This window comes from Dunckerocampus dactyliophorus, chromosome 16 (assembly GCF_027744805.1).
Source record: "Dunckerocampus dactyliophorus isolate RoL2022-P2 chromosome 16, RoL_Ddac_1.1, whole genome shotgun sequence".
Classification (NCBI taxonomy): Eukaryota; Metazoa; Chordata; class Actinopteri; order Syngnathiformes; family Syngnathidae; genus Dunckerocampus; species Dunckerocampus dactyliophorus.
In genome coordinates this window covers 10,262,101-10,288,970 of record NC_072834.1, presented here as the reverse complement: position 1 = coordinate 10,288,970, position 26,870 = coordinate 10,262,101, and the positions used below count along the sequence as shown (strand labels likewise).

The 26,870-nt window shown below is 40.5% G+C and overlaps 2 protein-coding genes across 8 annotated transcripts; one reads left to right on the top strand and one right to left on the bottom strand.

The window, feature by feature from the left end:
* The first annotated feature begins 73 nt into the window (after window positions 1-73).
* Window positions 74-16,455, top strand: alg9 (ALG9 alpha-1,2-mannosyltransferase). 4 transcript variants are annotated; one of them, XM_054755373.1, is made up of 16 exons: window positions 84-229; window positions 4,657-4,792; window positions 4,911-5,045; window positions 5,140-5,210; window positions 6,408-6,496; window positions 7,455-7,590; window positions 7,688-7,775; window positions 7,867-7,972; window positions 8,602-8,724; window positions 11,738-11,824; window positions 13,299-13,453; window positions 13,529-13,658; window positions 13,722-13,869; window positions 14,386-14,515; window positions 14,591-14,721; window positions 15,293-16,453. In XM_054755373.1, exons 1-16 carry the CDS (start codon window positions 90-92, stop codon window positions 15,414-15,416), a joined length of 1,929 nt encoding a protein of 642 aa, XP_054611348.1. In that variant the 5' UTR covers window positions 84-89; the 3' UTR covers window positions 15,417-16,453. The 4 variants fall into 4 exon arrangements, with proteins under 4 accessions (XP_054611346.1, XP_054611345.1, XP_054611347.1 ...); XM_054755371.1 differs by lacking the exon at window positions 11,738-11,824 and having other exon boundaries at window positions 74-229; window positions 15,293-16,450; XM_054755372.1 differs by lacking the exon at window positions 6,408-6,496 and having other exon boundaries at window positions 82-229; window positions 15,293-16,455.
* Window positions 15,889-25,093, bottom strand: layna (layilin a). Of its 4 annotated transcripts, none has more exons than XM_054755376.1 (8): window positions 24,930-25,093; window positions 24,799-24,819; window positions 23,023-23,326; window positions 21,829-21,986; window positions 21,724-21,765; window positions 20,039-20,098; window positions 19,855-19,951; window positions 15,889-18,500 (listed from the first exon to the last, which is right to left on the bottom strand). In XM_054755376.1, exons 1-8 carry the CDS (start codon window positions 25,003-25,005, stop codon window positions 17,792-17,794), a joined length of 1,467 nt encoding a protein of 488 aa, XP_054611351.1. In that variant the 5' UTR covers window positions 25,006-25,093; the 3' UTR covers window positions 15,889-17,791. The 4 variants fall into 4 exon arrangements, with proteins under 4 accessions (XP_054611351.1, XP_054611352.1, XP_054611353.1 ...); XM_054755377.1 differs by lacking the exons at window positions 24,799-24,819; window positions 24,930-25,093 and adding exons at window positions 23,821-23,872; window positions 23,966-23,995; XM_054755378.1 differs by lacking the exon at window positions 21,724-21,765.
* Window positions 25,094-26,870: the final 1,777 nt, after the last annotated feature.

Sequence of the window (26,870 nt, the reverse complement as noted above, 5' to 3'; positions counted from 1 at the left end):
CGTCAGTTGACTAGATTCACATGTGCGCTGTTACGAGCCGAACGCTGACGGAAATTAACGAGGGCTGACTCAGAGGTTCGTCTTTAAACATGGCGGCCAAAGCGCTCCGCCAGCGACCTAGACGGAGCAGCAGACAAGATGCGAACAATGTCAGTGTGTCCACCGAGGCTCGGTCGCCGAAAGAGGAGAAAGGGGCCGATGAGAGCAAAGCTACAGAGACTCAGCAAGAGTGAGTACGAGCAGGGAGGAGAGACAGTAGACATGCCGGTGCCGACATGCCCATCCCAAGATGTGGCTGCTCGAGAAGCTAGCTAGCTGTCGAGCTAGTTGCCATTTCCTAACACAAATTTTAAAAACTCAGCGAAACGATGCCATATGTTTAGAGTATTAAAAATGTAACCTACTGTCTGCCTTCTTTCGGCTTCATAACCATTTGCATTGTTGGCCTCAGTTGGTCATTCTCCCTTGTCACCTCATATATGACACGTTGGCTACTAATTAAGACCCCGTCGACACACCGTACATTTCCTATCAAACGCCGCAATGTGTTGTGTTTTTTATGGCGTGTGTAGTTTAGCTGTCGCAGAGACATGTTTGATTGAGGGGTTTATGTGTTAGTGATGTGTCGGTCGCGAACGAATGGGCTGTAAGAGTCGGCTCTTCTAAATGAACGACCGGAACTGGTTCGCGTCGTTGGGAGCCGATTAATTTTTTCCTCGTCTTTTTTTCTGTTAAAGGCGAATGTCATTGGTCAAGTGTGGCGACGTGGCTGTGTCCACACTGAGCAAGGCAGTGTGGACACAGCCACTTGGGAGGGCGGGGTTAAACACGCTGTGGCTCTCTTCGGGCCCATTCGAGACAAATTTGCATGAAGAGCTATGACCTCGACCAACGTGGTGCCCGCGGGCATCAGGTAGCCCCCCACGACCACATGAGGTGCCCGCAAGCCTGCTTTTCATTCAGGTTTTCAGTTAATAATGAAAGAACAGTAGAAAGAAATGCATTCTGAAATACAAAATGTGATTTGTGGACACCAGCATTTTGTTAATGTTCTGGTAAAACAAGCGTATTTGCTGTGTTTAGATTTAAAATAAGCTCTGAAAATAAATGTTACAAAATTGAGTAGCTTTTGGCCATTTTCATTTTGTAAAAGTAGCTCTCACAAGGAAAAACGTTGGTGACCCCTGACCTAGACCTACGTTGACCTAATTTTGTCTTTGGAGATGGGTCTTTGTTTTTGTAATATAATATGATCTTATATTTTTGTAGCTGTTCATTGAGGTTTAAATCAATCAATTTAAATAATAAACATTTGATATCATGTTTTTTTAACATTGGTACTTCATTATATACATAATTTGGTAATAAATGAATTTAAGACAACAGCAAAATTTGAGGAGCCACTTGGGAGCCGAAAGAGCCGTCTCTTTTTAGTGAGCGGATTAAAAAAAAAAAAACAAAAAAAACAGCTCTCTAAAAAGAGCCGAAATTTGCATCAGTACTTGTTAGACATGCTGTGTCACATGACTGGGGAGGAAGCTTATACAGGTCTGGCAAACAGAGTTGGGAGTGATGCTAGAAGCTGGCAGCACATAAAAGAGAGAATTTACATTAAGAGATTTTACCTATTTTTACCTAATTTATCTATGGAAATGGGTCTTTGTTTTTGTATTTTATAATGTAACATTATATTATAATATATTTTTGTAGCCGTTCATTGAGGTTTAAATAAATCAATTTAAATAATAAACATTTGATATTATGTATTTTTTACATTAGTAATTCATTTTACACAGTGCACATAATTTGGTAATAAATTAAGACAACAAAAAAATCTGAGGAGCCGAAAGAGACGGTTCTTTTCAGTGAGTCGAGCCAAAACAACTGACTCTCTAAAAGGAGTCGAAATTTCCATCACGACTGTGTGTGAGCCACTGAGCTGGGCTCTTGCCCCGCCCCCCTCCTTGCATGGAGGTTGAGGGTCGGAGCAGAAGTCCCGCTCAGTCTTCAACAAACATGAGGAAGCGACAGAAAAACTGGTCAGAAAAAAAAAACAGTGACTTAGTAATTTGGAGATACTTTGGATTCAGAGCATTCAATGATCATTAAAAAAAGTGACTGTAAAGTGCGGAATCACTAAAAATCATTTTCACCACCTTAAAACTTGGCACAAACTCCAGTACGAGGAGTTTGTGAAGTTGCGCGCCGACACAGCCCCAAGCCACAACTCCACAAAGCTCCTGCCACAACTCAAAGCTCGAGCTTTGTGTTGATATTCAACCTAAATATACTGCTCAAAAAAATTAGAGGAACACTTCAAAAACACATCAGATATAAACTGGGGGAAAAATGATATCTTTCCTGATAATAAGTGAGTGATGTATTAGTAACATGATGCCACATAATTTGATAGAAATGAAAATGATCACCCTATAGAGGGGGGAAATCAAAGACACCCCAAAAATGAAAGTGAAGAAATGATGCAGCAAACTGGTCCATTTTGCCAAAATGTCATTTTAGCAACTCAAAATGATTCTCAGTAGTTTGTGTGGCCCCCACGTGCTTGTATACATGCCTGACAACGTCGGGGCATGCTCCTAATGAGACTATGGATGGTGTCCTGGGGGATCTCCTCCCAGATCTGGAACACGGCATCAATGACCTCCTGGACAGTCTGAGGAGCAACCTGGCGGCGCCGGATGGACCTAAACATAATGTCCCAGAGGTGTTCTATTGGGTTTAGGTCAGGTGAACGTGGGGGCCAGTCAATGGTATCAATTCCTTCATCCTCCAGGAACTACCTGCATACACTAGCCACATGAGGTCGGGCATTGTCGTGGACCAGGAGGAAACCAGGTCCCACTGCACCAGCGTAGGTTCTGACAATGGGTCCAAGGATTTCATCCCGATACCTAATAGCAGTCAGGGTGCCATTATCTAACCTGTAGAGGTCTGTGCGTCCTTCCAGGGATATGCCTCCTCAGACCATCACTGACCCACCACCAAACCAGTCATGCTGAATGATGTTGCAGGCAGCATAACGTTCTCCACGGCATCTCCAGACCCTTTCACGTCTGTCGCATGTGCTCAGGTTGAACTTGCTCTCATCAGGGAAGAGCACAGGGCACCAGTGGTGTAGTTGCCAATTCTGGTGGTCTATGGCAAATGCCAGTCGAGCTCTACGGTGCTGGGCAGTGAGCACAGGGCCCACTACAGGACGTCGGGCCCTCAGGCCACCCTCATGGAGCCTGTTTCTGATTGTTTGGTCAGAAACATTCACACCAGTGGCCTGCTGGAGGTCATTTTGTAGGGCTCTGGCAGTGCTCATCAGGTTCCTCCTTGCACAAAGGAGCAGATACCGATCCTGCTGAGGGTTGAAGGACCTTCTACGGCCCTGTCCAACTCTCCTGGAGTAACTACCTGTCTCCTGGAATCTCCTCCATGCGTCCAGGTACCGCAGTGATGCCCTGGTCCAGATCTGGGAGGAGATCCCCCAGGACACCATCCGTAGTCTGATTAGGAACATGCCCCGACGTTGTCAGGCATGCATACAAGCACGTGGGGGCCACACAAACTACTGAGAATCATTTTGATTTGCTACAATGACATTTTAGCAAAATGGACCAGTGTGCTGCATCATTTCTTCACTTTCATTTTTGGGGTGTCTTTGATTTCCCCCCTCTATAGGGTGATCATTTTCATTTCTATCAAATTATGTGGCATCATTTTGTTACTAATACATCACCTACTTATTATCAGGAAAGATATTCAAGATCATTTTCCCCCCAGTTTAGATCTGATGTGTTTTTGAAGTGTTCCCCTAATTTTTTTGAGCAGTGTATATCAGGATATGAGTTTTGGTCCAACTTGCCCAGCCCTAAGTCGAACGCGCTTTTCTGTATTTTCAATTTTTAAGTCCATAAATTGTCTGGAAGATTTTACAAGGTACAGCAGTGGACCTCTGACCTTCGAAGGAGGAAGCCAGAAGGTCTCGAACTAGGAAGTGCCTACCTTTTTATTACCCTGTTACCCTTTCCTTATTGGATCAGTGGTTGTGACTGTGTCTGCGTCTTTCTGGCTCCAGCTTGTGTCAATCAAGGGTGTGTCATCCAGCCTGTGTGGCACAGAGAGACAAACAAATGAAACACACGCATACATGCACATGTCAATTTATCGAGGGCGTCATAATTGTCGACCTGTGTTTTTTAATCGTTTGATTAATCAATTTATCGGTTATAGTGATAGCCCTCGGTGTGGGTGGGTGTTTTCTATGTGTGCAAGCAGCAGTAAGCTTGATAAGGTTGGCAGGCAACCTGTCTGTGCAAATTTAAGTAACAGTGCATCCAATGTTTATAATGCACACCGAAGATCCTCTTTGATTGCTCTATATGACAGGAACACTGCTGTTTTAAGGCTCCACAAAATATGTTCCTGAAAGATCTTCTGTATGACAGTGATTTTTATGAATCGGCTGCAAAAATGTTAAGTCATTCCCCAGTTTTGAACTGAACTCGCAGCCCGGTCTGAAGTCATTCTCAGGTCGAATTTATGATTGACACTGTGATGTGATGACTCGAGACAACTCTTGGTTGTGCTCGGGTACCAAATGTTGTAGCTGGCAAGTGTTATTAAGGAATTTGTCTGTTTCTTCCACAGGTCAATAAGTCGCGGTGGTCAGGTGTGGGCACCAGAAGGCTCAACTGCCTTTAAATGTCTGCTGTTAGCGCGGCTCTGTGCAGCATTGCTAAGCAACATCTCAGACTGCGATGAGACCTTCAACTATTGGGAGCCGGTGAGTGAAAAATAAAACACCTAAAGTGATGCTTAAATATAATGTCGTGCTTGGTAGTGGTATTTGGTACTTGAGCTTTTAATGTCTGTAACAGTTGTGAATACTTTTTTTCCGACAGATGCACTACCTGCTTTATGGCACAGGGATGCAAACTTGGGAATATTCTCCATTGTATGCCATCAGGTCCTATGCTTACCTGTGGCTGCACGCCCTCGCAGCTTGTTTACCTGCCCATGTACTACAGACAAACAAGGTATGCATCTGCACAGGCCCATAGCGTTTGACATCACTCTGTTATAAAGAACACATGCAGGCGTTACAGTCGTGTTGTTCCAATTGTGTTGCAGGTTTTGGTGTTCTACATTGTGCGATGTGTCCTTGCTTTCTCCTGCTGTGTCTGTGAGCTCTATTTTTACAAGTGAGTTGACCGTCTTGGTGAGAGATGTTTGTAATATTTCAGTCACCTTACTTAGCTACATGTGAGTAATATCAACACTTCTGCATATGATGAAAAGCTAAGCATCATTTTTGAACATTCAGAATTTCTGGTACAGCTCTAATATTGGATCTAATGAGGATGTTCATGTGTACCTGATGAACAGTCCGATGAGTGTAGAAACAAATACAGTGGTGTGAAAAAGTGTTTGCGCCCCCCCCCCCTTGTGATTTCTTATTTTTTTGTTTGTCACCCTTAAATGTTTCAGATAATCAAACTAATAAAAATATTACTCAATGACAACACAACTGAACACAAAATGCAGTTTTTAAATGAACCTTTTTATTATTAAGGGAGAAAAAAATCCAAACCTACATGGGCCTGTGTGAAAAAGTGATTGTAGGTAAGAAATATACAAGACAAGTACCAATACGAGTTTAGAATAAAAAACAACTGTTGTAAATTCTTCCCATCATGCACTGCTTCCCAGCAAAGCTGTTCATTGGCTTGCTGGGAAGCAACGCATGAAGGGAAGAAGTTAAAATAGTGACTTAATGTTTTTATTTTCCATCTTCTTAACTCACAATGCTGTCATTTTGCAGATGACCTAAACCCTGTATGAAGTCACATTAACCTGAAGCGCAAACCATCGTAATAAAGTAGCCACACATTCAACAGTAGTCATAATTATGGGAAACCCAGCTCTCCACACGGCTAACGTTAGTTCTTCCATTTGTTCTTTTGTGCTTTTGTTATTAGCTGATGATTTGAGCATAACTAAAGGTTTGTTATAAAAAAGATTATATTTGACTTTTTCTATATTTAAAAAAGAGAATGGCCTAGTTTATTTTAGCAGATTTTTTTAATGTGCATCTTGCATGAAGCTTAAAAATGTCAAAAAAACCATCCTCATGTTAAGTATTTTTTAATAAAACAACTTGACAGGCATATTTGGCTTTGATTTTGTCTAAACTCACTGCGGGAAAAAAAATTGGGATATATATCGTATATCGATGTTCGACCTAAATACATCGGGATATGAGTTTTGCTCAATATCGCCCAGCCCTAGTTAATGTTAATACTGAGACTATGCACCCGGACTGTAGGAGATTTGGCAGTTGAATAGAGACTTTGATTGATTAACGGTATGAGCAATGATCAAGTTTGTCTGTGACACAGGGCCGTTTGTAAGAAGTTTGGTTTGCACGTCGGCCGCCTGATGTTTGCTTTTCTCCTCCTGAGCTGCGGAATGTTCTGCTCATCTGCAGGTTGGTCAAATTCATCCACAAAGTGTATTCTTTGCATTTTAACTAGGGCTGTCAAATGATTAAAACGTTTAAAGATTAATCACAGTTTTTAAATGAAGTAATCATGATTAATCACCATAGTAACTATGTTTGAAATATTTTTAGTGTATTTAATGAACAGAAAGGTAAATGACAGGACAACAGTATATATTTGTATGTATTACCAGCTCCAAATGAACTGAATATGTATATGTATATATCAAGCTAAAAGATACCATGCATATTTTTGGAATGTGGGAGGAAACCGGAGTACCCGGAGTGCACAGGAGGAACATGCAAACTCTACATAAAGATGCCCAAGCGGAGATTCACACCCAGATCTTCCCAATCTCCAGATTGTGTGGCCAAAATGTTAACCACTCGGCCACCATGCGGCCATGTAGCAAATTGTACGTCTGAATTAAGAGTTATGAAGTGAGTGATAAGAATATCCACTTCATGTTTTTCTTAATCTTCCTGTTTATTTACACACACAAACATTATAAAGCCGTTTTTGTGATGTTCGGAGTGTCCCTCAATGCATCTCATGTTCTTTTAATGAGAATGAGGAAGTGTTGTTCCCAGGATAAACGGATTAGAGGCGTGTGTGAGTTGGAGATACATACAGTACACGGTGTTGGAATTTTACTGCTGTTGATGTGGTCAGGTCTGAATGAAGATATAAAAGAGCATCAGACTCTGTGTGACTGTGTGGGGATGCTCCACTGTGTTTCTGTCTGCCATCATAGCAGAGAGGTGTGCTTGCTCTGGTGCGCATGCGTTAATTACACAAAAAATGTAATGTAATTAATTAAATCAATGAGTTACTGCCGTTAATGTGTTATTTTTGACAGCCTTATATTTAATTAAGCATGACTTTATTTGGCACAAGAGTAGACATCCCATGTTTTCTGTTTGTGATGATTCTTTTTCTCTGCAGCATTCCTGCCGTCCTCTTTCTGCATGTACACGACAGTGGTCGCCATGACAGGATGGTTCCAGGACTCCACACCGTTAGCAATAATGGGTGTAGCAACTGGTGCCATTGTTGCCTGGCCATTCTCCGCTCTGATTGGGTACCGTCATAAATTTTTAACTGCTGAATCTTGAAATTTAATATAATAATAAATAATATTAAAATAAATAATAGTTGAACTACTTTTCGCTCTACAGGGTGCCGATTGCCTTTGACCTGCTGGTGTTAAAGCAGCAATGGAAGAGTTTTATCACCTGGTCAGCTATCGCTATGTTGATCGTACTGGTAAGAGAATGCAACATTTTACTGGTGGAGTTCAACTTGTATGTATGCAAAATGCGAATATTAAAAAAAAGATGCATCGTGTCTTTTTCAGGGTCCCTTGGTAGCAGTGGACTCTTTCTTTTATGGCAAACTGGTGGTCGCCCCTCTTAATATTCTACTGTATAATGTCTTCACACCACATGGGCCCGATCTCTATGGTAATTAACACGCACCTCTAATGTAATATTTTATAACATGTTGGCACAAGTACTAGACAAGAGTCAGAAGTGGCATAGTGCCCATTGAAAGAACAAATTATACATCCATAACACTTCAGTTGAGCTTAAAGATTAATTTTGTCGTTAAATAAATCTTACACTATCAACCAAAAAGTACTGAAAGGAGAGAAAGCTTTTCTTCTTGAAGCTGCATTACCTTTTTTGGTCTGTAGAGGAAGCTTGAAGCCATCTGTTTTGTCTTAATAATACACAATGTTTATATTTTCTTATGACAGCATGGTTTAATGTTTTTGTGTCACACTGATCACTGACACTTCATTAGTTACACACGCAGTCTAATAGAATTCTGCCTTTTAAAAGATGATAATGCTCAATTTTGTTTGACAGTCACTGCTATTAATTTACCAGTGTTTATTACTGTGCTCGCTAAAGAGTCTATCCCTCTGCACAGGCGATAGTGGCTCCAACCCTGCGATGGCAAATACTGGCATTATTTTTTTATACTGGCTGTCACAGTTTCTGATGAAAAAAAATGATGGCCGGCTCACTAAAGGCCCAGCTACCAAATGCACCGCCCGCCACTGGTATTTTGTGTGTTTTATTTTCAGGGACAGAGCCGTGGCACTTCTACTTTATGAACGGGGCTTTGAACTTCAACCTGGTGTTTGTTCTGGCACTGTTTTCCCTGCCGCTCACTGCTCTCATGGAGACGCTCCTACACAAGTTTAATGGTGAGCAGCTAGTGTATAAAGTTAGATCATGTGCAGGTTTTTCCCAGTTCCCCTTTGTCCTAATAGCTGCTCTTATGATTCCATGCATAGCACTTGTATAAACTGGTATGCTGATAATGTTCGGAATCAGATCCAGGTTTGGAAGGAGTGGAATTAAAATGTGCAAATAGATCAAGGACCAGAAGTTGAAGTAGTATAAGTTGGACGTTTACTAACAAGTGTAATTACACAAAACATACAATAATATGAACACCCCAAAATACCCCAGAGAAAGTAAGAGGTAAGCAAATCAGGAGGAGATGTTAATTTAAGATGATTGATGTCATATGAAGTGGGTGACACATGCGATTGACCCAATCTACCTAGGGATTGACTGGTAGATTGCGATATATGTAATGGGCACCCCTGCTCTAGACCATATTAGACCAGGTGCTGTTCCAAAACCACTGTGCCTACACTTCTCAAATCTGGACTGGATTAATCTACAGAGCCCAAATCAGGGCTCCAAACTGCGATTAAAGGGTCGCATTTTTCAACAAAAATTTGAGACATTGTGAATAAATTTTTAATGTGCTCACGCATGTGCGCACAAATAAAAGTATGTATACCGTAATGAGTTGACAAGGGGCGTACTTTTTCCCTGATTACTATGACAATGAAAAATAGTGTGTAATCGCTCACCTTTTCAATCTCATTACTGTTCGACTTTTCTGTCATCTTCGTTTACACACTTTGCCTGGCTCTCACTCTACCTTGCTGGGGGCAGCTAGCTAACTAGCTAGTTTTCTGCCTAGCCTCTGGTCTTCAGACTCAAAATGTGCGCTTTTGACAAGTGACATTGCTATCATTATAATAATTATGTCTTGTCTTCAAAACACTAGTTGTGTGTCTAAGTTGTTGAAAATAAACACATAGTGTATCCAGCTTTAAGATAGTGACTCGATCATAGGGGTCTCCAACAGTGGATCTCCTGAGAGATTCTCCTTCAATTCTGGTTTCAGTTTAATCCAGAAGAAGTTCGTTTTAATTCTTTTCCAGAGTAGTTTGACCAGGATAGTGGACACCATTCAAATCCTCTTCTGGTAATGTCTCTTGTATCTGCTTGGCAAGTTGGTAAGTTGCTTTCTCCAGGGTCAAGTACATTGCTCTCTCCAAGAACAGGTAAACTGCTCCATTCTGATTAGGTAAGTCGCCCATTTTTACTGGAGCATCTCTAGGAAAAGTTTTGGCTTACTTTGACAGGTTTTGCTGGATTGCAGTTTGGAGCTCTGGGCCAGTCCTTTCTGATTGTTTCACAGATTGTCATGCTTGAAATCTTAAGATTTCCACTCTTACAAATCCGCATGGGGTTCATTGGCATCAGCTTTGTCTGAGCTGTCACTTGTTGGACACTGCCTTGTTCTTGGCTGCCAAACTACCTTTGTAGTCCCAGTTCCACTTTCCACTGGATTCGCAGGGAAGAAACAGGAGGTCAGGTCTGTATATATATAATTTCTTAAACATTTATGAAATGCAGTAGATTGCATTGAAGTTAGATATCGGTGTTACCCAGCTCGGTATAACCAGCGACAACCAAAAGTTCAAAACATGGAAAATATTTATGAGGAGTAGCAAAGGATTGACCATCTAATAAAACATGATGGCCGGTACTGTGAAAATCAACAATTATGCTTAATAACATACATTTATATGCTTCTTTCGGTCTCCGCTCTGTCGTCATGTCAGCTGGAGTGCTGTATCCTAGGAAACTCCTCCTACCCCTACATTTCGAGTGTGGTGGGAGAATTGGAACTCCAACTGATTCTGATGAACACTCAAAACCTAGGAGTGAGGGCTAAGATAAGGGGTAAGGGGTGGAATTGTGATTCAGCCTTAATGTCTTAAAGGGCTCTTGACACCAAAAGTAAAAAAATTAAAAAATAGTGAACGATAGAAAGTGATATACAGTATTCACAAAAATAACACAATAACATTCACTAGACTCTGTCTTCTCCACCTGCTGTAATTCACCGTGTACTTTTTCCCATATAAGTTCTTTCATATTTAAGAACTTTGCTGCAGCTTTGACAATAATTTTAATTTTTTTCAATCTGTTTCTTTTTTTACTTGTTCAGAGCAATTGATGACATATGCTAGTAAAACGACAACTCTGTCCATGGGAATTTCTGTATCTATTGGTTCTTGTCTTCTCGTGCTTATTGGGATATTGCTCTCATTTCCTTTCCGGCATTTCTCTTTCCTGTTGCTGTATTTTGACTGCTTCTGCATAGATAATATTTCGTTCCACTTTATTTTCTGTACTTCTGATGCCTTACCAAACCCCTCACATAAGCTGCTGTGTGACCTGCTCCAGTTACATTTGATCAGATTTACCATACCCGTTGTGACAATATTTGTTGTGCGATCTGCAGTAAAACCAACTCGCTTTCTACCATTTCCGCTATTTTTAAAAGCATTCAGTCATTTTATCTAACCGTTCGTACCTTAATCTTTCCCTTTTAACTTGATCAAATGATCTTGTACGCCTACGGGGATCCTCTTTCTTCACCTTTGTTTTATTTCCTTTTTACACAGTTCTTTTATTTTCATTGCCATATTTGTCTACTCAACATTTTGACATTTTATCAGAAGGCTTCCATCTCTTAGCACTTTCACCATTTCTACCTCTCCTACTGCCATTTTCAAATCCTTAGATAATACTAACTGGCTGATTGAAACGATGTCCTTCTCAGTTTTAAACTTCAAAATAACCTTGTATTCCTTCATCATAATCTTTTTCCTGGAATACCCTTCGATTTCCTCCTCAAGTGCTCTTAACGTTCATCCTACTCTCGCCTCTTCCTCCACCCTTCCTTCCACTTTCCTTTCTCATCCACCCCATTTCCATCTCATCCTCTGAACTCCCACCACTGTCCCCTTCCATCTCGATCCACTCACAAACCAGATTATGCCAACCGCAAAATGAGTAGAAAGTTGATTTCTATATTCTTACCAACTTTCTCCTGATTGACAGCGTCCGGAAGTCCGACCCGTTCAGCCAAAACTCACCAAAAGTCAATTCTTGCTCATAAAGAGGTGATCCTGGGGGATCATCGAACAGGTAAGTATCGTTTTAGGGATCCTTAATCACTTTTCACTCCACTTTTCCTCTCGGCTGTTAAATCTATGCTCTCAGCTCGTGGACTGCACTGCTAACGCGAAGATGCCTTGTGCTCTTAAAGGAGATGTGCTCTATTTTGTGTCTCGAGTCATATGCTTGAGATTTTTGAGGCCTTGCAAGTCATAAGTACTGTTTAGTGTTTACCAAATAAAGTGCCATTTTAAGAATGTTACAATCTATTATATTTGACAAATACAATTAATGCATTTAGATTTTTGTATTTTTTTAACAAGACTTAGTTACAGAAAATGAGTGCTGACATAGCATTCAGGACTTAGTCAGTGCAAACCAGTTACAACAACAAATGAACTTCTGAAGACATTCGAGATATATTAAGACTATATACTAGACTGTTGAGTGCACCGGTATATAAGCCGCACCCACTATACATATATAGGCAGCATCCTACCTATAATCCACCAGAAAAGTCATTCATTGCCATCCTCATCCTCCTGGGAACTAAAGTCTAAAGTCGGCCTCATATTCCTTCATCACACATCACACTTTGTCAGTCTCTCTCTCTTTTGTTGTCGCTCTCTGTGTTTGTCTCGAGTCAAATTAGCCCTTTAGCTTGAGCTGTCGTCTTCCTCACGCAGTAGTCTAGCCTTTCGAAATCCGTTGGTGATAGTGAATGGTTGGTGGTCCAAGCAGTCCAAACAGAAGCTGTAATAATTCTACACTTGATCAAACTTAATTAAGATGTGTCAGATCAAAACATAATTGCTGCACGAGTCTTTAAAAAATGAAATTAGTGTCCACTTCACTCGTCACAACTCCCTGATGCTGCACTCTTAAGCGTCATGGGAACTGTAGTTTTTTTAGCTCTAAATTAGCCATATCACTGTACAGGTCGCAGGGCTCAAAGCGTGAGAAAAAAGTAGCTTATTATACACCGGAAATTACGGTGATGAACTCTGTGTTTGTACATGTGAATAACTCTACCACTCTCCAGCAGTATGGAGAGTTGGAAATGCTGGAAATGCTGGAAATGACATAGCAATGGTCACGTTAGTTGAATACTTTGAATGGGGACACATTTTACTTAACACACTAACTGAAGTATTTTGAGGTCATCACAATAAAGTCCGAGTCATGTCCCGAGTCACTGTTGTCAAAGTCCAAGTGAAGTTGCTAGTCTTTGATGACATTGGCAAGTCAAGTCCAAAGTCATCAAAATTGTCCCTCAAGTCTGACTCACATCCAAGTGATGTGACTCGAGTCCACACCTCTGCTCTTTATCAATAATATGTACACATTTCAATGTAACATATTTATGAATTTTAAGGCTCATTTATGTAATTCAAAGGGCATTTTACTTATTTTAACAACTTTTTTTGTAAATCTTAATCACTTGTAAATACTGATCATGTGGAATTGTGGGTTACATGTGTTGTCTTGTGTGTGTTTCCTGCAGTGCAGAACCTGGGCCGTCCTTACTGGTTGACTCTGTCCCCCATGTATTTGTGGATGTTTATTTTCTTTACCCAACCTCACAAAGAAGAACGCTTTCTCTTTCCCATCTACCCTCTCATTTGCCTCAGTGGTGCAGTGGCCCTCTCATCTTTACAGGTGTGTCTTCATCATAGCGTTCAACATTGGGCGACCATCAAAGCTGCGTTTTCTCATTCATTTCCCTTCCTGCAGAAATGCTACCACTTCTTGTTCCACCGCTACCGACTGGAGCACTACACAGTCTCCTCCAATTGGCTGGCACTTAGTGCAGTTGTGGTCTTCGCTGTGATGTCACTTTCTCGCTCTGTCGCCCTCTTTAGAGGTATGTGTGTAAGGACACAGTCATCGCTGTACCCTGGCTTGACATATTTTCTTCCATTGTCAGGCTACCACGCTCCTCTGGACTTATACCCAGAGTTTCACCGTATCGCCAAGGCTACCACTCTGCACTCAGTCCCCGAAGGCAGACCAGTTACTGTATGTGTGGGCAAGGAGTGGCACCGCTTCCCGAGCAGCTTCCTTCTCCCACACAAGTCAGTAGCCATGATTCCTACACCAGACACAGGGAATGATGGATAGACATTTTTGATCGTGGGGTTTTTTTTGTAATTTGACTGATCAAACTTCACTATATCAATGAGGATGCGTTTTTAGATGATAAGTCTCAAAGTAATGGAATCATAATGGATTTCACTACTTTGTAACACGCAGCAGAGGGCACAGTTTACTCAGACCCAACTTATTTTGCCAATTTAAGAGGTTGCCTTGAAAATAAAAACAGGAAATCAATTATTAGAGTAAACCTTGGTTTTGGAGCATCTTGAATTACCATAAATAACTATTACCGTAAATAACTACAACACAAACTGGTGGGAATTGAATGGAGTGAGGTTCCCCAGTCTGCAAAATGAGTGTGTTTTATGACACAAAAACACACTTCTCTCTAATATAATGTCATTGTTCATTTTCACAACTAAGAACATCTTTGTTCATTGAATGATGTGTTGTGGTACAGTTAACTTTGATAGTTTCTCGTTCTTGATCTCCAGCTGGCAACTACACTTCATCCAGAGTGAGTTCAAAGGTCAGCTCCCCCAGCCATACGCCTTGGATCCTCTGGCCACACAGATCATCCCTGCTAATATGAACGACCAGAACCTGGAGGAGCCAAGCAGATATGTAAGAGACACACACAAACTTGTTTTTCTTGTATTAGCAGCAGCAATTACACCACCAGTGTGTCGCTCCATGCAGGTAGACGTGCGTCAGTGCCACTACCTGGTAGACCTTGACACAGAAGAAGAAACGCCACATGAACCACGTTACGCAGCCAACAAAGAGGAGTGGAACATCATTGCCTATAAGCCTTTCCTACAAGCCTCCAGGTATGCCACACGCCACACAATATATAATACAATAACATGAAATGAAAAGTATTTCATAATAATAGGCACTGAAAACAATATAATAAATGAATTACTGATTTTATTAGTAGGCTAATTACCTATGTTTTGGGCCACCTGGCAGTTAAGGGGCCTTGGAATTGTCCTGGCTCTTCCCCTTTATAAGGCACCCCAGGCCAAAAGCACTCATCATAAATAAATTGAAAAATGTACTGTATAATTAATCCATGTTATTGGTATCAGTATCGGACGATTTCAGTCGTGGATGATCAGTATTGGAATCGGCAGCATAAAATCCTGATAGGAGCATCCCTAATAATGACATATTTATATTTTTGGGGGGATTTTTGGGCACCATACAAAATGTAAATAACACAAAAAATGTAAAACAACTGAGATGATCAATCAAATAAAAGGAGGGAATAATATCAGCAAAAAATGTGAAACATTTAAACATTCACATTTATATGCACGGTCCAAAATATCCACAGAACAAATAATAAAACAAATTCGAAGGGAATCTCAAAATGGCCACTTTTTTATCCATTTTTAGGTCCTCTCCGTTCTTCAGAGCGTTCTACATCCCGTTCCTATCTGAGCGCCACACCAGCTATCGGCAGTACGTCATCTTGAAACCGCGGCGGCAAAGGCAGCCTCGTACGCGCAGCCATGGCTGATCTTTGAACTTCAAATACAACAACAAAAATCAATGACTTCCCCTTTTGACACCAATGGAGTGTGCGCTTTATGAGTTTGTTGGCTGGGTTTTGAAGTGTTTGTCTTAAGGAATGAAGCTGCGGACCCTTTAAGGACAATGCGTGGACTTGTGTGTAAGTGTGTGCATGTGCATTTGAACACAAATTCACACTTGACACTAATAAGGGGTACGAATCATGTGTTTGTGTGTACATCGTTCCTCAGGTGTGCTTATTTGAATGTCTGTACATATCAGTGTTTCACTTCATACTGGGCATCAAACTGTGGCCCGAATGGGAGAATTGAATCATGTCATAAAAATGTTTACTTGTTGTGCTTGGTGTGAGTGAGGAGAATGAATGGATATGATTAATTTAATTTGACTGCAAATGCAACAATGTTTGTTTTTTTATAAAAAAAAAAAAATCTGTACAATAAAAAACAGTACCACAATCTGATTTATTTACTTAACAAACATACAAACTGCAGAATACATATCAAGACATAACACATCATTACAAATGTCAATATACTTGAACATTCTTTTCAATAACATGCTGTGGTGTCATTAATGTGCTACCTCAACACTTGGGAGGATCATGAATCAAAACATCGATTCAGTGGGGAAAGAGGAAGCCATTAAAGAATTCCTGCGTTATTGTTGTGTCAATGCACAGTTATAAAGCATAAACAGTATTTACCCAATGTGTCACCAAATGAACATTTCAGACAGCAAACAGTGAGACATTAGTAGTTAAATGTCCATGCAAATGACATGCGCACTTACTACAGTCATATTACTGGTATATCAACAGAGGTCAAGATGTTCCATGCCAATAGTGTCCTAAGTGTGCAACGTCAAGTGGTGATGACGAGGTATCTGTCCATTATTTTGAAGCGTATGAGTTGGCATTTTGCTGTGGTTTATTGATGTAAAAAGCAAACTCAACCACAGGTCTAAGCTTCTTTAGTGCATGCAACACCGCAGAGTTCAATGAAATAGATCCATCCGACGACTCGCTTGTCCGTAAGGCTGCTGCAAGACAGGGTAGTTAAAAAAACAAAACAAACGTTTATGTATAAATGATGGAAAGTCATGTCACGCAGCAAAAGTTCAAGCATTAAATGGAAAAATTTAATATGAATCTACATTCATGTATTTTCATCGGGCGACGGGAGTAAAATTTGATTCCACTTGGATACAACATTATCAGTACTAATGAGGTCCAGTACAAATAATAGCTGTATATCTTTATTATTGGCACTCAGAGGCTGGCATTCCTTAAATGTATTTAATGAATTTACACACTGACAGCTGTTTCTCATATTTTGTCCTTTTTTATAGCCATTAGTTTGTATTCCTAATTAATTATTCCCAGAGAAGGAATTATGCTTAGTTTGAATTATGACTTGATAGCATTTGTTGATGTTGATATAATAATACATTTTTGACTTGGTTTTGTATTTTCCAACATTTTTATTTGAACATTATTTATATTATATTAAATGATAAATGGGCCGCACGGTGGTCTAGTGGTTAGCATGTTGGCCACACAGTCACAGTCTGGAGATCGGGAAGACGTGGGTTCGATTCTCCCTTGGGCATTTCTGTGTGGAGTTTGCATGTTCTCCCCGTGTGTGCGTGGGTTTTCTCCGGGTACTCCGGTTTCCTCCCACATTCCAAAAACATGCATGTTAGGTTAATTGGCAACTCTAAATTGTCCATAGGTATGAATGTGAGTGTGAATGGTTGTTTGTCTGTATGTGCCCTGCGATTGGCCGAAGTCAGCTGGGATAGGCTCCAGCATACCCTCGCGATCCCAATGAGGAGAAACGGCATAGAAAATGGAGGGATAAATAATAAATATGATGTAAATAAAACTCAATACTTAAGAATTCTTCTTTATTAATCTAATTAAATTTCATTAAAAGATAAGCGGCATAGAAGATGGATGGATGGAAATTTCATTAAATATTCTTTGCAAATTTTTTTTTAATTGTAATTAATTTGTAATTATTATTTGAACGTTGGAAACTTTCAAAACTTTATTTCATACAATAATTTTCTACGGTAGAATTTTGTCTACAGCTGTTGCATTGGATTTGATTAGATGATTCAGGTGCTCCTAATGTTTTTGGCCAGAAAGTGTCCGTAGCTTACACAAACATTATTCAACTAACAACTTCTCCCCAACTAACTAAAAGGTGGCCGTCTGGTTTGGTCTATTTCTGAAGCGTCAAAGGGTTTTGTAAACAAAGCATTACAGCCACATGGACGGGGCTTCTTTACCATCCTTGCGCTGTTGCCTATAAATGAAGACTCATCAGACACACACACACCTCGCAAGTATACACATCAGTACTTTTCACTGTCCAGCCAGTGTTGTTCATTGAAGTATCTTCTTCCTCCATCAAAATTCAGAGCACTTCTGTAACTATCCAGAGTGGCCTGGTACGATTTTCGGCTTCCATAGGTTCCCAGGATGCTTTGGTAAGAATCCATCTTGCCATTGGTGGTGTACGTCTGATACATGTCCGCCTTCACTGTGTGACCCCCAGACTTCACATTGAGGTCATAGAGGTCACTCTTTGCTGTCACGCTGTCTTCATATAGCTCGTGGTCCCCGTAGGCCCTGCTGCAGCCAAAATGCTCGCTTTTGGTTGTTCGGCGGCCGAGACTCCTGTCGTAAAACTGGCTGGGGCGACCCAGACCCCCGTCGGTCAAGTCCCTCTTTGCCGGCCGACCCAAGCTGCTGTTGTAGAGGTCGCGGCTACCCCGGCGGCCCAAGCTGAGGTCATTGAGGTCAAAATTGAGGAAGCAGCTCTCGGTGCTGGCGAGAGTCACAAAGCCGCTCTCGGTGTCACGGCCACCCAGGTTGTCGTAATCCCCAGTGGGGGTGTCAGGAGAAGAGCACAGAAAGGATGTATTCTTGGTGTGCGGGCGCGCCGACACCAAGTCATCGTCCTTCTGGGAGCGGATCACGTTGTAGACGTCTGTCGGGGTCGTGCTGGGTCGGTGGCCCGGATCTGGCTGGGGTACCTCCGATTTCTGTTCTTTTCTCCGTCTGTTGGCAGTAGAAGATATTTTAAGGCTGCAGTATGTCACAGACAAGCGCCAACTTTCAAACCTACTACAAAAGTATTATATCCCGCCCTCTTGCTGCTTGGGCATTTAAACTACACCCCACCGGGGGCCGCATACTGAAAAATAAAAAATGTGGGTAGTCACTGTGATATACAGTCATGAAAAAAATGATTAGACCCCCCTTGTTTGTTCAGTTGTAATGCCTGGTACAACTAAAGGTACATTTGTTGGGACAGATATAATGATGATAACAAATATAGTTCAGAAGAGTTTAATTTAGGAGCTGATATCTAGCAACGTCTATGGTTTTCTTGATAATAACCAAAATCACTTAAGTTCTTACATGAATAGCTATAGCATTGTACTGCCAAAAAATTGAACTCTTATGAGCTTTTTTGTTTGTCATTGGTATATTTGTCCAAACAAATGTACCTTTAGTTGTATTAAAAGGCATTCAAATGAACAACCAACTGAAAAAACAAGAGTGGTCTAATCATTTTTTTCCATGAGTGTACATTTTTCAAAATTTGGTAAAAAAGGATTGTTTTCTTTGTATAGTGTGCCTTGTTGCTATATTTTTCCCACATTTTTTTTCAAAATTATTTTTAGAAAGTTCTGCAGGCCACAAAAAAAACAAAAAAACAAATCCGGGCCGTACTTTAGACACCACTGTTATAGTCTATTGTAACAACAGCATGACTGCAGATTGCTGATCACCTCTGTCGGACTGCTTTTGTGAGTGTTCGCATGCTACATATGAATCGTATATGAATCCCATTCGGATCGAACAAAAATTTCAACACTTTATGCAGTCTAATTAAATTGTGAAAAATATAGAATTTTTTTTTGTACAATCGATACTTTTAAACCACTATTGGTAACATATGTTCTGAGCCAGTGACACACAGCAGCTGTAGAATTTAACTACTGACCAGTTACTATGGAAACCAAAAAACTGTCACTGTAGCGCCTTCCTATTTACATTTGAATGAAAAAAAAAAGAATGCATCGAGAATTGTGACTGGTAGACTACATGACAGAATTTCATCTTTGACATTAGCTACTTTTAAGTATAACTCTCCAAATCAATACAGAATTTGATTGGCAGGAATGGTGATGGTGATGATGACGCCAGTCAGGATATTAACACATGTCGATTTAGCACGCTGCCTTGTTTTTCTTTGGAAGAACGTGCATCATCTGCCCAGTGATCGATACGCATACGGTATTGACGTTTGAATTAAGGTGGAAGACTTTGCGTGCTCTGCCTGAAAGCAGTCCACTATAGAAGATTCCAATCATTACTTGAGGGGTCAAAGCTATCTGATGCTCACCGCGTGACCAGCATTTTGAAGCAGCAGACCCCCGTCACTGTCAGTAGCAGCAGTATGAGCGGGATGGTGGGAATGATGATGTAGATCACATTTAGGGCTAAGAGAGGGAGACGTTACAGGACGTGATTAGACTTTAAATGTGAAATTAGTGGACTTGTGAATGTAGACTCATCAGTTAGTTAACCGGTGCTCTTCTTTGCATTGTGGTCACTTGGATTCCACGGCACAGATGAAGGGAAGATGTCTGCAATGAAAGACATTCGTGATAAAATGCATAAAGGTTTGTCACAAATCACCTAAAAAAAACCAACATACCGTAGATGCTCCAATTAACACACCTATTCAATTCACCGCCAAGTCATTTAACAAAATCTCGCTAAATTGCGGTTTTGAAAACATCGCTCCCTCACTATATCGCGGTTTTTAAAAACTTTGTTAATTATACACGATGGCTGCTTTGTGGTTGACTATGGCCTATTATTAGCCAAAGAGACAAGTGTCATGGCATGCCTGACATCATAGAGTGAAAAAAAGTTCTCCTCCCACTCCATGTGGAAGTGGTAGGTTTTTGTCTTCTTACTTTATCCATCTTCCCCACTCCATTTGAAACCCTTTTTTAAGTTTAGATTACGTAAATCGGAGAGGCTAACTAGTTAGCTTAGTAACTTGCCATGCTAGCGGCCAGTGTCTCTTGTGTCCCTGCAGTGATCCCGTAGCCAATGTGGCGTAAACAAAGAATAATAGTGTGTAAAGGTGAGTACAGGGGTGTTATTTCATGTCAACAGAGCTCGTAACGTTAAAACTCGTATTTGGAAAGTCTAACTAGGAAAATATTCCACTTATTAATATTGAATCCTCCGTAGCGGAAATTCTACTCTGCGCTAAACGACGGATGACAGTAGCAGCATTTGAAGTATCATGAGTACCGGTGTCACAAGATTAAAACGTGACAAGATACGTTCAGAAAAAAAATGCGTCATGGCCACTAGGCCTGGGGAGACAATAAATTAATGAATTAATCACACAATAAATGAAAATGAACTTGATAATTTTGCCAGCCTCCATATATTGCCATGCGCATGCGTGTCTGTTGTGCTCGTCTCCCGCCTCCAAACAGGCAGGTAGAGAGTTCACTGGTTTCAGAACCTTTCAGCACCACTGGCAGGAGACTGCATTGGTTTCAGCACCTTGGTGCGTTTTTCCCATACAACAACGGCATGAACGGAGTGAGCCCTTTTGTTAGTCATACAGTCTCTTGGACTCAGTGGGTGGATGCGGAGCCGGTAGCATACACACAGAGTGCAGAAGAGTGTAACGTAGTAGAAATGAAATTAGTAGATTACAATATATATATTTTTTTATATTTCTTCATTGTACTTTTCTTAAAAGTAATTTAATCCCGTCTCGTTCTCGTGACCCATTCTTGTGTATTGTGTGTCTTGAGTGTCTCGTGATCGTGAGTGGTCAGCATCCAGCAGCTTTCTCTACCTCTGCATGCACTTTAAAATTGAGTTTCACTACTCAGCTCTTAGCCTCCATTGTTGTTTACAATTAACCCATTCATGCTAACTGAGCAGTTCGTCCCTTCCTGCTGTCACACCATTAGCTCTGTTGCTGTTTTGTTGTGCAATACACATACTTGTTAATGAATGATCATGTGGTCAAAAAGAGCTGTTTTCCTTTCCATTTTCTCATATACTCCAAATCATTATTAAAGTTTAAAAAATTAAGTTGTTATAGATGAGTAATGACACGGAAATAATGCTCTAACTTATTGCCTGCATCCGCTTTTGCACTCTTCTTTGTGGTGTATTCAAGTAAATAAGTGCCACAGGTATAATTAGAGCATTTACAGTATTTGCATTTTACCTGCATGTGTGGAGTTAGGTGGAGAAGGGTCAGCTGACTTCCCTGGCAAAAATGAAACATTCACTCTGGACGCATATTTAAATGTTTGCACGCGAGCGGCTGTACCTGCTGTGTATTTGCAGATAAAGTTGTGCTTGGTTTCGCAGTTGTCGTCATTCCACTGGAACATGTAGAGACCTCCCATTCCGGGTGGTGCAGACGGCTGGTGATACATCACCACGCACACCTCATAGCCGCAGGATGGCTCATCCCAGTGCCAGTTCCTGCACACGGGAGCCACAGTCATTTATCTCAATGCTGCCTCCACTAAATAGACACTCCCATTTATTGCGTTCACTTCGATAAAAACCAGCGCAGCCCTGTTATAAATCTTTCTCTCACGAGGATTATAATGTTCACTTTTACTGTAATTGTTTAAGAGAGAGGGGTATCGATCTTTTTCAATAGGCATTTAGGAGGCTGCCCTTTCCAAGTAGTCAGGTACCATGATCGCTTATACTGAGAAGTCTGTTTAAAAGTAGGAATAGCAATTCCCTCAGGCACTATGTGAATGCTGAAAAAAGAAATGAATAGAGGACTGTTATGGTATTTAATACATCACGACCCACCATAGCTAAAGATCTAACCATCTAAAGGTAGTGCTTGTGAGCAGCATAGTGGATGACATCAGGGAAATCTGACTGGATGCCTAGTAAGTACTGTATCATCATCTTGTTCTTGCCATCCATCCCATCCATCCATTGTTCTTGCCAATAAATATATCATAACAATGGATTTTTACAAAACGAGGTCTGCCCTAATAAATGCTTTCCTCGGAGTCTTGGTACTTTGCAGCTGGCCACCACTGTACAGTATATTAGCAAATCCTGCATACAGGTATATCAAGGGTGTGCCTACAAAATAGTCTAAAAAATATGTTGTCTTATATTCGTGGTCTAAAGATTTGTCCATGCAAACCAACAGGTGGCGCCAAACAACTTGGCACCAAGCAAGTCAGAGCTTTTCTTGCCACACACAGAAAAAAAAGCAAAAAACAGAGGAGTTGTGATGCTACTTTTAGGAAAAAGTAAGACCGCCTCCATCAGCTTTGGCTTAAAGGGGCCCATACTAGTTGTTAATAGTATTATATTATATATTATATTTACATTTTTCTTGTATGATTGTATTTGCTGCTAATCCTCCTATAAAGGATTCTGATGTAGGCTGTGAGGCAGTAAAAAAACAAGCAGTGCGTCGCAAATGGACCCCGGGCCAGACACCCCTAGTCCGCACCCTTAATGTCATCCCACCACCACCCACCTAAAAGTGGACTTGCTGCCATCCAGCCAGCGGTACTGCGACGAACAGTCACTGCTGCCGCTGCTGTCCTCATCTCCATGGTTACGCCTCAGCCCAATCCAGAAATCTCCATCGGTAGGCCGCAGGTCCGTGATGAGCTGCTCGATGAGCTTCTGCTCGGACGCAGACGCCACGCTCAACAGCTGCCCACCATCCCGGCGACACGCCAGCTCAGCCTCCCCAAAGTTCAACCTCCGCCGCAGCTCAGAGAAGTAGGCCAGCTTGTAACACGGCCTGCCTTTGCCTGCCTTGCACACACGCTGACCTGCACACAGGTACACAGCTGACCTCTCAGTGTTTGCAATCTATGACAAAACATGTTTCTACAACAAAACAGTGCTCTGCTTTCTGTCACAGAAGTATTCATTTGATAAATTTGATACTCTGGTTGTTGTTTACACTTTCTTTAGCTAGTTGGGAGGGAAAAAATATCAGATTTGCCAAAAAACTGCTGTACACACTCTATACTCACATTTTTTCCTCACTTTAAACCTGTCAATCCTTTAAAACTTTACTTTACCCTGAAATATAATTACCACTAATATGCTAATTACATTTTTTTAAATTTATTTTGAGCACTTTAAAGCAGTGGTCCCCAACCTTTTTTGACCCACGGACCGGCTTGTGTTCCCACAAATCTCCCGCGGACGGGGGGGGGCGTTTCGTACATGATTGCGATCTATCTTATTTATGATGTATTGTGTAAAACTAAGACATGAATAACATCAAATTAAAAGCACAAAATGAATGCCGACCCACCGTCCACCTGTTCAAGTTCCGGCCAAGTTTTTCCAGAGAGATGATTACATCTCTGTTTGACGTGTGTGGTAAAAGGCAGTGTGCTAGCATGAATTAACTTGAGACAAATGTGCACATTAGCACTCAATAAGTCATCAAAACTTACCTTTATGCATTCCCACATAGTATCAGCATTTGAGACCAAATGTGAGGTGAAAGAAAAATGGTAAAAATACAGTAGTAGTCTATCTGTGCGGCATGAGATAAAGTTAGCACACGCACAATGGACATGCGTCAAGTGATACGGATGTAACAGAGAGAATCCGGCCACTTTTCAAAATAAAACATAAAAAATTAAATAATGGAAATTATTTTTTCTTTCTGTGCATACTGGTCCCAAATGACCCATGGCCCAGTACCGGGGGTCGGGGGTTGGGGATTACTGCTTTAAAGGACCTTGTGTTTACATAACTCAACTCTTTTTTTGTAACCTCAAAAAATAATGTCCCGCAGACACCCACTTCTTTTAACATTCACACCATTATCCAACATCAATAGCAATACACGCTTACTTTAGTAGCAAGATACTCTTGCAGGTAACAGTAAAAATTTGCTGAATGCTTTGAATGGGAAAAAATAGCACCCTCTGGTGGAAAAATATATAAATTAAAACTTGAAACTCAGCAGTCCAAATTAAAATCTTAACATAATTAGTACATTAGTTGTGTCTTTTGGCTAGTTTAAGAAACAAATAAAATACTACAAATATTAAATTAATATAATCTGGCAAATTTGGTGTATTATCATTCAAAACAGTCAAAATTACTTGGAAACTTAAAAAAAAAAAATAATGAATGGGCCAAAATGTCCCTAGGATCTCTTTATGGTTTTAATATCACTGACCGTGTCAAACAAAACTATGCATTATGAGTGATTATTAAAAAGAATATATTAAAATGAATATAATAGCACTGTATAATAAAACACATTCTGACTTACCTCTAGCTTCCAATACATCCGCTTTAGGTGTAGGAGCCCAACATCCAGCATGGAGTCAGTCAAAAAGAGATCCACAAGGGAGTTTTTGTAGACGCTGAAGTAGTTTTGTATGTGTGTATGATGAGGCTTACCTGTAATGAGGCTGGTGGCTGCCGTTGGATTAAAACATAAAAACAGGAGCTGACAAAAGATGGTAAGGCGGTCCATCGCGTGTCAGTTGCTGCCTGAATGACTTTTACTGGAGTTTTAGTTGCTCATGTCACTGTCACAGTCAGTGAAAGTTGATGAAAATGTAGTTCAAATGAAGAAATAAAGAGCTCCGTCCTGTGTCTGTTGCACACTGGAAGAGTGTGTGTGTGTGTGTGTGTGTGTGTGTGTGTGAGATGGAAGGAAGAGCAAGAAGAAAAAGAAGGTGGGGTGCGGGCCATGTGTTTGGAAGGGGGGCTGTAATCTGTTAAGAGCAAGTCTTAATGATCGGCAGAAGAGGCGGCATTGATCGCAGAGACATCTAATCACGCAAGTGCTTCTTATTGTAAATGCTGACACGAGGCAGATTTCACTCCTGGCTTTATGACTGGCGATTTAGGGGATTATCATTACAAAGGTGTTACATGAAAATGATCTGCTATAACTTAATCAGTATTGGGTTTTTTTGTTTTTTTTGCAGTGTTCTTCCCGTAATGTGTTTTAGTGCAAATGACATGATGTATTTTCATTTTCCCTTACTGACATACAGTTAGGACAGTGTTTTTTAGGGCTGTCAGATGAAAACAAAATTAATCACAGTTTTCAAATAAATTAATCACCATTAATCACCATTTGCATTTATTTGCAATTACTGTATTTTATGAACAGAAAGGTAAATGACAGGGCAAGATTTTACAGTGGTGTGAAATTTCTTATTTTTTTTTGCATGTTTGTGACACAAATGTTTTAGATGACGAAACAAATTTAAATATTAGTCAACGACAACACAACTGAACACAAAATGCAGTTTTTAAATGAAACTTTTTATTATTAAGGGAGAAAAAAAATCCAAACCTTCATGGCCATGTGTGAAAAAGTGATTGCCCGTCAAACTAATAGCTGCTTGGGCCATCCTTAGCAGCAACAACTGCAGTCAAGCGTTTGTGATGACTTGCAATGAGTCTCTTACAGCGCTGAATTGCAGAATTGTTGTAATTCAGCCACAATGGAGGGTTTTTGAGCATGAATCTTTTTAAGGTCATGCCATAGCATCTCAATAGGATGCTAATTCAGGTCAGGACTTTGACGAGGCCACTCCAAAGGCTTCATTTAGTTTTTCTTCAGCCATTCAGAGGTGGACTTGCTGGTGTGTTTTGGATCATTGTCCTGCTGCAGAACCCAAGTTGGTTTCAGCTTGAAGTCACAAACAGATGGGCGGTAGACAGCAGAATTTATCGTTCCATTTATCACAGCAAGTGTTTTTTCGTTTTTCGTTTTTGCATTGTTATGGTGGAGCCATAAGCCAAATAACAAAGCCCGCATTATCAAAAGACATAGTTTATAAATTATGTAACAGAATACATTATTTAAATTATTTATTTTTTTAAATTTGGAAAATACAGTACTGTATATTCCCTTGGAAGTATTTTTTTATTAGAAAAAAGTCTAAAAAAGGCACGTCATCTTACATTCTTGTAATTTCACTGATCTTGAAAATATGTTTATTTTTTTAAAAGGTTAATTTCGTATTTTTTTGGGGGCTTCGTTCATAAAATATATTTGTTACAAAAATGTCATCATCAGATTAAAGTGAGAGTTCAAGTTTCAGGAAGAAAGATCACTCAAGCACAAATTTTGCTCTTCAAACTCGTAACCTTCCATCTATCATTCAGATGTTGCCCGATTCCTCTCCATTCCTCTCTATAAGTTGACATCCAATAATAACCAGAATCAGCAGCTTTCAGTAACACCACGAATGGAGGAAAAAGTGAATGTATGCACTTCCTGATGGTAGTAATTTCTAAAATGGCCCATAAGGTTGATTTAGGATTTGCGGAGGGACAGATCAGGGAATTTGAGCAGCGGGATGCTTCATCAGGAAATAT